Raw genomic sequence first — 11,618 nt, 5'->3', positions numbered from 1 at the left:
GTACGGACGAAGCTGCAGCGGTGTCGACGACCAGTGTGGCCACCCAATGGCGCAGTACCGCTTTAACTGTTGGCAAACGTTGTCATACTTTTGGGCGTCTTCAATACGTCGAAGCCGCAAAGGTACATTGCGGATGCCCATCATTGCTCCGCTGGCGAAGCTTTCCACCTCAGTGACAGTGAGGGTGTCGCTGTCTGCGTCGTTCGGCTGAGGAGCTCTTGAGAGTGCGTCAGCGATGACCAGGCTCTTCCCTGGCACGTAGACTACACTGTAGTCAAATCGCATGAGGCGCAACCGGAACCTTTGAATGCGCGGCGGAAGTAGATCTACTGGCGACTTCCCCAACAGCGTTACAAGAGGACGGTGGTCAGTTTCGAGCGTTGCGTGAAGGCCTCTGAGGAAATATTGGAAACGCTCTGCTGCCCACGTCACTGTCAAGGCCTCCTTCTCGATCTGTGCGTAGTTTCTCTCAGTATCCGAAAGCGACCTGGATGCGAAGGACACTGGGCGCCGATGACTAGACGGCTGCATTTGCAACAAAACGGTTCCCAGTCCATAGGATGAGGTGTCAGCTGAGACAATGGTCGGGAACTTTGGGTTGTACTTCGCCATACAAGTAGACGAGCAGACCATCCTTTTCAGTTCCCGGAGCGCTTTGTCTTGTTCATGGTCCCAGTGCCATTCCGTGTTTTTCTTCAGAAGTTCACGAAGCGTCCTCGTTTTCTCAGCCAAATTGGGAAGGAACCTTGATAGATGATTTAACATGCCAAGAACACTTCTAACGCCGGCTACGTCTGACGGCGGCTTCAAGTCTGTAGCTGCGCTACAATAAACGAGGTCCGATACAAGTGATGGCCGAAGGAAGAATGATGTTTTAATGAACTGCGGGTGCGCTCGACACCTACGCTCGAGGTAAGAACTCACGGGGCCACAAGCGATGTCAATGATAGTGAAGTTGGCCGCTACAAGGGTTCCCCCTGCGGCGGAGGGACTGTCCTGTAGTCCGGGTTGTGGAGGGTTGAACGAGAGGTGAAGTCCAGCGAACGCGGCGTGTTGGCGGACGCGCGCGGCGGTGACCGCTGGTAGCAGTGGGCAGTGCAGCAGGGGAGGGAAGAAGGGTTGTGGCCGGCGGGGGTGCGTCGATGTCCGTGAGGTGGGCGGGCTTCAGCCGGTCCAAGGTAATGGTGTCAGGACCGCGCGGCAGCTGCACCTCGAAGTACTTGTCGGCACGGTGAAGTACCTTAAAGGGACCATCATATGGTGGTTGGAGGGGTGCGCGAAGGGTGTCACGTCGGACGAAAACATGTGTTGCTGTGTCCAGGTCAGGGCTACAGAAGATGGTGCATGAACATATATCCATTCCATATAACCATATCCTTTCAAGGCTGGGTGGCGTCGTAACCCTAGACTTCTGACACCATGTAGTGTCCGCTGTGTTCCAAACAGCTGCAGTCAACCACGCTGCATCCGATCTTGTGCCAGGTACCGAAAAAAGCCCCGTTTATTTCCTCGTCCTCTTTTACATCCTCGTCAGGCGAGCATGCGTACATCGTCAACAAACCATATCACCATTTGCATTAACACCACACAAACGCTCACATGCTGAATACTGAAATATACAGGCATGTTCAAAGTAATCCAGCAATCAAGGGCAGTTTTTTTATGCAATACAAAAGTGTGCATACCTGGCCATCCTCAGTCGGTGTCGTCGAGATGTGATCGAAAGCGATGCCAGTACCTGCAGAAAGTAATGTGTCAGAAGATCTGATGCCAAGATTACTCACATTTGCATGTGATGCTATCAAAAACCAAAAAGGCTGCATTACAACGTGGCACCTCTGGATACACGCGTAGCTGCCTTCCTTGGTTTGGGCTGTTTGCTGGAAACCTGATGGAAAGTTGTAATATTTGAAGTGGGAATCTACGTGCCTGTTAGACATAAAAAAATTGAGTGTCTACCGTGTGAGTGAAAATTGTGTGATTTCACTCAGCACAGTGACTCATAATAATCTTGCGCAAGCAATGCATACGCATTTACTACTAGCAGCATGCATGTCTGATTTGTAACTTAGAGGCAGGTAGATGGGCATTAGTTCCTCCCACAATGCTGTGCATGTTTCGTAAAAAATCCTCTTGATCGTTGTGAATCCTATGTGGAAGCTGTATGCCGCACTGCTGAGATAGCTTCCAGACGCAAGATACCTGAAATTACAAAATTAAATTCATACTGATTGGTGGGCAGTAGAGTGAGCAAATGAGCACTCTATTAAACCAGCATATGAGCAATTAATCGCAGTAAATTTTTTTAAAGCATGAAGGGAAGAGCCGCTTTGGGTAAACGGGACAAAACTTACCTCAGAGTGATGGCCAATCGATGTTGATGCTGGTTCCAGCGCTGGATGGCCATGGGGATGCTTCTGCAGCCCGTGTCTGATGAGGCTCAACAAGTAGTCAAACTGCTCAGGGTATACACGGACATATCTCCTGAATGTGGTAGTGTCGTGAATCCTCATCTTAGACATCTGCAAAGTTAAACAGTAGTAGCACCTTCGTTGAAATACTTCGATGGAACTTTAGTATGATGCAGAGGCAATTCAAAATGCTAGGACCCTTAATGAGAATGTAAATATGCATAGATATCAGGGTGTCGAACCGAACCCGAACCCGAACCGAAAACCGTACCCGAACCGTTATTTTTGCCGGAACCGAACCCAAACCCGAACCGAAATTTTCATGACACTGTTGAACCCGAACCGGAGCAGAACCGTAAAAAATAATAGCGGTAACCGGTTCGCAACAAAACGGTTCGGACATAAAAGAAGTCAGCATAAGAGTTCCTCTCTATCCCCGAACGAAGACACATTGGTATCATCATCACGCGCCTATATCATGAATTTCCGAAATTTTCACCTAGCAGTCAGACGACGACGTATAGTAAGTATACTTCCAGCGTCTTTTTAACATGTTGAAGCGCAGTTGTCCCTGTGAGCGCCGCGGCTAGCGCCCCGCACGCGTTGCGACGTCTACTCTTCAGAGACGAGGTGCCACGCCTAAGAATGAAACAGGAATGGAGGAGGCCAGTTATATAGCTCTACAGGACGAATATGTGATCAAATAAGCGCCCAAGATTTCCCTTTACATGTGAGCAGTACAAATTAAACAAGTCAGAAACATAAGAAGTAGAGAAGGGGCGTACACAGAACGGTGCCTGTTTGATTGGTCGTGGTTTGAAAAGTAAATGTGGTTCTGCTTATTGGTAGCGCAGTTCTGTCGTGACACATTGCCTTTGTGTTGCGGATTAACTAGTACACTGCTGTGAGCTCGGACAGCTCGGCTGGCAGGCTTATTTTCGACATGCTTCAGTACGGTTTCAGATCGATTCACGCTGCGAAGGCAGTGTGCCGGCAAGTACTGTCGTCTATGTTACGCTGTCCATCTTATTAGGCTTCCTTTAAGTGCATCTTGCTGACACTGTGCGTGTGAAAAAAGAGATTTTGGAAACAAAGTAGCAGGACTACATCGCTTCAACAGCGTGGACTCTATTTGCAATAAGTGTTCATCCATTTCTCATTTCTCTCGCTAAAGGGCTACATCACCGCTAGAGACGTCAATGCAGACAACAGCAGTAAGCTATTAGCCACGCATTTCCTGATAAAATCAGTTTTATGGAACATATAAAACTGAAGCGTTGAACCGGTTCGCGGCTGCGAACCGGTTCAAGTTTTGGCGTGGCCGAACCAGAACCGAAGCGGAACGAAATCAAAACAACGCGAACCCGAACCCGTATTTTTTGCGGTTCGACACCCTGATAGATATGATGCAACAAAAATATTTAAAAAATCAATTAGATGTAACTTCAGGCGCCCATAAGTTAAAGATAATGTGGATGGTACATTACCAGGGTGTGAAAGTCGCCCTCTGTTTCCAGTGCCCACCACAGACCACTGACCTACTGTGAACGCTTTTTCGTGTGTTTGCGTTTCACACGAAAGTAGAGGGTCAGGAGTGCTGCCGCTGCTCTGAGCAAGATGCTTCGTCGCCGAAGTAGTAGTCTGTGATTGTAGCGCGGCATTCTTTCGAAGATGGACTTGCGATGGAAGCGTGCGGATCCAGACTGACAAAACGGTGATCGTTTCAAAAGGTTGACCCGTTTTCGAAAGGGAAAGCCAAAAACTTCCGCATTTCAGGAAAACTGAACACTGGGCTGGCCTCATTCACTACTTTCCTGATACCAGTGTCCCTTGTCATTCGCCGTTCCAGGCAGTGGGTGATGACTCGATGGGGCTCGGCGAACCACAGGAATCGCAGCGCATTGCGATCCTCCTCGTTGATGGCAATTTGGAGGAATGCCTTCTCGATGTCGGCCTTCATCGCCTTTTCGTTCATCCGGAACCGGAGCAACACTGGCAGCAGGTCTGAGTTGATCTTTGGACCTTTCTCCAGGTGGTCGTTAAAGAGGATACATTAACCGCGTGGGACCAAGCGGCATATAATACACATGTTTGGGTGCTTCTTTTACGCATGGGACCTTTTCTGGATGTCCTTGTCGGAGATGACTCTTCATAGCATCGTCGTACTCGTGCAGGCAGTCCTTACTCTTCAGAAGGGTGTCTAACTTCGCTAGTCTTTCAGAAGCGACTGCTAAGTTGTCGTGTAGCGTTGTTTCACTCGCCTTCTAAGGACAGTTTGTAACGATTGTCCCTTTTGACGATGTGCTTCTTAAACTCCTCATGGACATCTTCGTTGCGTTACACGTTGCTTTTGGGGTCGTCGGTTATTCCAATAGCTTCGAGATCCCAAAGACGTCTCAGGGAGATTTCGCTGTCGTCGTCGTTCGATACACTTGCCCGCAGTACACACACCATCATATTGGAAGCAGCGGCGGTGGACATGATGCATGCAGTTTGGGATTGTCCCTGGAAGGTCCATCCAAAAGCGGTGGAGATAGCCACAAGATTCGGGTTGCTTTCACGTCGTAGCACCTCACCACAGAGGATCTCCCACATTTGGTCCGCGCCAATGAGCAGGCTGATGCCATCCACGGCAGGCACAGACGTAAATATCAGATGACCGGCAACGTCCATACCGGCGCTGCTTAAGCTCACTACGAAAGGGTGGTCGGCGGGTGCTTGCACCACATCTTGACAAATGAATGGTATGGCGATTGCCTCAAGGGTGTGTTCGGTGTTCCGGTACTGGCTCCTCAGACGCAGCTGTGTACCATCTTTAGGGTCACTGGCTGGTGTGAACTAGGAGCAGCGAAGGTGTTGAGTCGAATGGTTGTCGTTCCAGTCACCAGGAGTCCTAGCCTGTCGACGAGGTCCTCACGAATGAAAGTTCGTTGGCTCCTGCCGTCGATTATCCCTCGGACGTTGGCACAGGTACCCTCAGTGACGGTCCAGGCACGGAAGGTCTCTACACACAAAAAAAAATAAATGTGTAAATTTCAACCTTTTTGGGTAGAATTGCATTGATACAGATTTTCAACCCTTTTTGGTAGAATTGCAAGGGGTAGAACAGTTCTACCCCTCCTCTTCTACTCTGCATGGTTGAATGGTTCTACCCCTCCTCTTCTACTCTGCGAGGTAGAATGGTTCTACTCCTCTTCTGCTCTGCGAGGTAGAATGGTTCTACCCCTCTTCTACTCTGCGAGGTAGAATGGTTCTACTCAGTGTGGGGAGATCAGATCTGCCCTTCGGGCAGAACATGTCTACCTTGTCAAGTGTAATGTTGTACCCTGATATGGGCATATAATTCAACCATTGGTGGGTAGACATTCTCCCGTTCAGGGTAGGAAAATTCACATAACCTGGTAGAGCAGCTCTCCCCTACAAGGTTGACTATTCTTGCCCTATGGTGTGACTGTATGTACCCTTAGAGGAGGAAAATTCCCCAGAAGTAGAACTTTTCTACCCATTCAGGGAGACATATTTGCTTTCATGTAGTGTCTGTTCTCCCCCATAGGTGCTGTGATTTGCACCTATATAGGAAGGTGTGTGTGCCATGCGGGCACAACTATTCCACCCTAAACAGCAAAACAGCATGTGTTCATGAAGTTCACCATCCTGTGAGTGTAATGTACTGGTGCCATCAAAAATGCCACTCTGTGGTTGTACATGCAAATGAACTGGCAGGTTTCTGCAAGTTAGGCACATTTATTAAACAGTCAAAGTTTAAGAGCAGTCAAGTCGCGCCAATGCAAGTTCTGCTACAGGCAATAAAGAGCCCCCCCCTCACCCCAACAAGACTAGTCAAGACTTGTAGGGTGCCTGCAGCTTTTGGCAAGAATTCCATGTTCATCAGCCAATACATGGCTATCAATGTGGCCACGGCGTGGAGGATGTTGTTGGCTTCTACGCAGACAAAGATATCTCCCATGTCGAAGATCCCTCCTGATCTGCGTACTGTGGGGTACGCACGTCGCTTTTTGTCCTGAAACAAGAAGATCAGACAGTTTACGCAACTTGATAGTAGAACACATCTGTAAAAAGTACTCGAGCCCAGGTTAGGCCCAAAATTCAAACAGCGCAGTGCTAAGATCTGAATGCAACGTTTTGTTGGTGGCGAGTACGGTATCACGTGGGACTGGAGAACCACCCGTGGAAAGTAGGTTCGTGGTGAGAACTTCGCTGTTAGGCTGATCGCGCGGCTTCCAAGACGAATCACACATTGAGAGGCAGTGTCCCCCACTGCACTTTTCACACTTTCCTCTGTAGCGGCAAACTTTGGAGAGTGCATCGAAAACAGCGCTTAGCAGCAGCCAGTTCTTTCTTCTTTCGGTCCAAAGTTATTTCAGTGGGGCAGTTCTCAGCAGTGTGACCCTCGGCGGAACAGAAGAAACATGTGGGGCTCACCTTGCCGGAACTGTGGAGGACCAGCGCAGATGGAGGCTTCGCTCCACTGGCAGATGGGTGGGTTTTCGCCTCGGGGGCGTACCACTGTCGCGTTTCTTCTCAAACGCTCCCGACCGCTCCGTACTCTCAACGTCCATGCGCAAAAAAGTTCAAGAGCCCCGACATCTCTTTCGACGATTCGGAGGCTTCGGACGTGGTTTCCGCGGAAGATTGTGACACAATGGTAGCAGAGTCATCCTCACGCAGTTCTGAACCGTGTGGGTCGTTGCTTGCCCCGCGGTGGTATTCCACAACGATGTCGGGCGGAAGTGCTGCAAGGAGGATGTCCGTCATCATAGGCCCGATCAGCAGAGAACGGAAATACTGGAATTTCTCCACCGGGGACAAGCCTTCGTTCTGGTGAATAGCCGCTTCGAACTGCTCCCAAAACTGTGCTAATTCTCCCTTGAACTGCATCATCTGCAGCTTGGGGAGTTTCACACCACCGTTGTAAGGCGTTTCCCGCTGGGTCGTCGGCCCCTGAGTTGATGGTTCACCCGTTGACGCTTGTAGAGACGCAAGTCTACTCCGTATCTCGCTGAGAACTTTCACACATTGATCCTCGTAGTCGTTTACAGTTGTAAATTCCGCTTCGAGCTCGTCGTTCGCAAGGTGGGGCTCGATCTGTACGTTGAGCTGCTTGAGCGGGTCGTTGCTTGCGGTAAGTCGATCCCGGAAGGCGATGAAAGCCGTCTCGGTGACATCCGATTGTTTGAGCAGGGCATCCACCTCGTTGACGAGCTTTGTGTTCTGTGCTCGTCGGGCTGATCGTTTAGATCCCAGCAGTCGGTCCATGGTGATGACATTCAGTGCACAAGTCCCGCATTTCGGCACCAGAAAATGATGTGGCGAATTATGACCGAGTACGTTACATCGCCCGATCCAAGCGTTGGGGACTCACGCAGTGAGCATTCAGTTCGAGAAGAGCGACGCAGAGTCCGGACTTCCCTCTACAACGTTTATTTGCCGACTAGCTCGAAAAGGGAAGCACTCTCAGACATCAACCATAAAGTGGTACGAGAAAGCAAGCTCGGAGACAAGCAGTTAGAGACGTTCAAATCAAGAGGTGGACAGACAAAAGGGAAATGTAGGGAGCAAAAGTTTGACCCCCACCCTTAGGGGGTGGGGAGAGGCGTTCGTCACCATCCGTTCGGGGTATGTACAGCGCGACAAAGCAGAGAATTCTTTGACCCCTGCCGCCTGCTCAAGCCCCCCGACACTAGTTTTTGCAGCAGGGATAAAACCCTTTGTGCTGAGACAAGATCACAAAGACTAAAAAACTGTAACTGCACCGTTCCTGCGTCATCTTCTCAAAGCACTGAGTGTTTTATTACTAACGTTATCGTAGTACGCATTAATTATTACACATTTACAGCTATAATAACTCTGGTTTCTTCTCTTTTTCTTTTCATTCCTGAACACCACAGCACACCCACTGACATAGAATCAACAGGTAGCAATCACTGATACACGAGTGCTGGTTACAATTAAGTTCTTCCAACGGGAACTAGCCGAGAATGATTGATTTTTCCTTGTGTTTGCAGAGGGTCGTACTTGAGCCTGTTAAGCTGGAAACTGTCATTCAGCGAGGTAAAGATAATTAAGGATGTTCCAAATGTACAGTCGTCGTTAGCCCTGCTCTGAACTGAAATCTGGAATGCGAAAATTGCGGAGTTCTTACGAATTGAAAAATGCACAACACCTACGGCGAGGAAGCTTTCGTATACACAATGGAGTTGCGCTACAGTGGAGTTATACTAATACATACTTTTTACTCTTTATATGTGGTTTGAGGAACCCCAGATACTTATAGAGTGGCCATTTGGAGGTGACGATTGCGTCACTCCCGGCACCGCTTCTTGGCCTGTCCTCCCTCGTCTGTCTCTTCTCCCGGGCGTACATATCTCCGAGTTTTCGCCACTGTTTTTTGCACTCCTCCGTACAATCCATCAGGGAGCATGAAGCGCGAAGTAAAATGCTTACAAGACATGGGTCTGCAACAATAACTACGCACAAAGCAAAACGTAAAACCTATCGTTGAGCGTCGGGGTGCGTGCAATTGCCTGCCGGGCGTTCTCTCGCTTCAGGGTGTCTTTATATTCAGACCTAGCCTTGTCATACAACCACGGATGCTTTTCAATCTCAACACGAAGCATATCCTGCACGGTTACGTCGGTACATCCAGAATTTGCCGACTTTGCAACAGGCACACACAAGCACAGTTCTGTAGTCCACCATTACTGCTCGCGAAGCAACAGAGCATGCGTCAGATTCACTCCTCTGATTGACCTCTCTCTTCCGTGGAACGCTTTGTCATGCAGAAAAGTTGAGCTGCCACGAACTTGTGCAGGTGCGTGCGTCGGAGCTGTCTGTCAGCTCGTTGCCATAGTAAGTGACGGACACATGCCAACGGAACGGATGCCTGTGCATCAAAAGGCAACAGTGAGGACCAACCTTCAGTCCGCGCATTAGGTAGGTCCGCGAACACTTCTTCACGGTTTGTGAAAGGCGCCACCATGTTGTCCTTCGCTCGGGCGGAGAGAACCTTCCCACGCGTGCAGCTACCACAAGGCGAGAGCACCCGAGAGGAACCCTCTTACCTTGCAGTGATGATATGCGACATATCAATAAAAACACAGATGTGGTCCCTCCATCACCTAAACTTCTTGCGTCTCACCTCGGAAACCTCATGAACAGAGCCAAATCCCTGCAGGGAGTTGCGCACATATTCACGAGACGCGTCTAAAGGGAAAAACATAATAAGAACATCCTTCATGCAGGACCCCATGCAGTGAAGTTTCAGCTCTTTGCCCTTTATTGACAACAACGGGGCCGCGAGGATCTTCGTCACTATCTCAGCTGAGGTGACTTCCACCTCATGTCGGTCGCAGCCGACGGCTTGCACCCCACTGATTCCCCCCGTGGCATGTGGGGTAAAGAGTGCCAATTCGAGATCGTCCATTCTCAGTCCGCACAGAAGGTATCTGCGAACACTCGGTCACAGTTCGTGAAAGGGGCCACCATGTTGTCCTTCGCTGGGGCGGAAATAACCTTCCCGTGCTTGCAGCTACTACAAGGTGAGAGCCTCCGATGAGGTACCCTCTTACTTTACAGTAATGATATGCGGCATATCAATGATGCATTTTGCTTGGCACTCATCATGCCCAAAACGGTCACACCATTTACATTTCACAGCCTGGCATTCTCTTACAAAATGCAGGGCTTCTCTGCACCTCAGGCATTGCCTGAGCATGCCGTAATATGCGCACAGAACCTGCTCTCTTTGAACTCACATGTAGTTTGGGAGTGCGGTTTCCATTTCTATTCACACTTTCTTTGTACCCGTATTGATTTTTTTATTCCATGAGTCCACACTCCATTTTTTCTATCCTTCCATACTTTCCTGTCCCGACTCCCAACGGTTGCTCCTCGTAATCCACTGGGTAAAATGTACTTTTGCCAGCTTTAAGTTATTCCTCAGGTGTTTGAGCTCAACTATAGCTGCCCACCAATTTTCACCTTGCCAACATCAGCCAGAACCTGTGCTGAGGCGACACTGCTAACAACAACATCATACCGTCCGCCCCTCAGGGACTGCACAGTTTCCACTTTGCCAGGCACTGCCTCTTCTATAGCACCAAATATATGCTGGCTACACTGCCCTTATGGGGCTTATCCCTGAATACTAATGGGCGGTCTGGTGTCACCCGATGTTGGTGACAACGCACACCCAAATTGCAAGTCATTCGCAAATTCCCATTATGTTTGCCGGTAAAAATTTGGTCAGCCGCCAAAACAGCAAAAACAGGTCTTGCAACATGTTTTCTTGATGTTTTGTGGAGAAAGTATGTCACACTGCCACAGCATGTTTCGCTATGATATTGGTGGCGCTGTCTCGCCAATGTGACATCCTTGTCGACAAAACGCGAAACACCGACAGCGTCCGCGGCTTCTGTCTAATCGTTGTTCTGTCTTACAGTGTGACATGCCCTTCACCGATCTGACGATCGGGACTGCGTGGTCCATCAGAATGCGCCTCTGCCACGGGTCATCCGACAACTTCTTTGGGTGGCGACCCACAAACGTCTGCTAATACACGTTTTCAAAACCACGGTACTTCACAACGCGGTTTTGCACCAGTACAAAACCCGTAGAGCGCATGCAACTTCGGGTCGAGCCATGCGTCTCTCCTCGTCAAAAAGCGTCTCGGAACCGCGGAAGCTGTTGTAGCAAGCTCGCAGTAGACACTAAAAAAAAAAAAAAAAGGCCAGAGGACGAGAGAACGATGTGGAGGGGGAACAATGTTCTCTACTTCCGCCCTTTCAAACTCGCGTGCCCTGCAACACACGTATCTAACCCCGGTAGTCATGTGCGGATAAACGCACTGGGTTCTCACTTCAGCGCGCATGGAGGCGACCCTATCAAAAATTCCAGCAGGCCAGCAGGCTGCTGGACCAGCAGACCGTAATTTGGGACCGACTCCATCAGAAAACCTTGCTGGACTGCTAGACCAGCGCGGTAGAGTGACGACCATGCATATTGTAAAAATCGAAACGAAACATGGGCAGCGGGTCACAGACACAAGAATCAAAGTGTAATTGACTTTTTCGATATTCCTCATGTTATGCAATCTACGCAGGTCGGAGATCTTCTGCGACACATAGTGTCGCACCCTTTTCTCTCTGGCCCTCCTTTCTTTCTCTTTTTCTTTGGGGTCCATGTCCT

At 49.5% G+C, this 11,618-nt stretch overlaps 1 protein-coding gene across 1 annotated transcript; it reads right to left on the bottom strand.

Moving 5' to 3' along the window:
- Positions 1-6,980: 6,980 nt before the first annotated feature.
- LOC135392584 (uncharacterized) lies at positions 6,981-7,688 on the bottom strand. Its single transcript, XM_064623293.1, has one exon. The coding sequence runs from the start codon at positions 7,686-7,688 to the stop codon at positions 6,981-6,983; it is 708 nt and encodes a 235-aa protein (XP_064479363.1).
- Between the last annotated feature and the right edge of the window lie 3,930 nt (positions 7,689-11,618).

The sequence above is a fragment of the Ornithodoros turicata genome, chromosome 1 (genome assembly GCF_037126465.1).
Source record: "Ornithodoros turicata isolate Travis chromosome 1, ASM3712646v1, whole genome shotgun sequence".
Taxonomy (NCBI): Eukaryota; Metazoa; Arthropoda; class Arachnida; order Ixodida; family Argasidae; genus Ornithodoros; species Ornithodoros turicata.
This window is presented reverse-complemented; position numbering and strand designations above follow the sequence as displayed.

Bases quoted from the DNA above. Each gene is read 5' to 3' on its own strand.
- LOC135392584 (XM_064623293.1), bottom strand. From the start codon at position 7,688: ATGGACCGACTGCTGGGATCTAAACGATCAGCCCGACGAGCACAGAAC.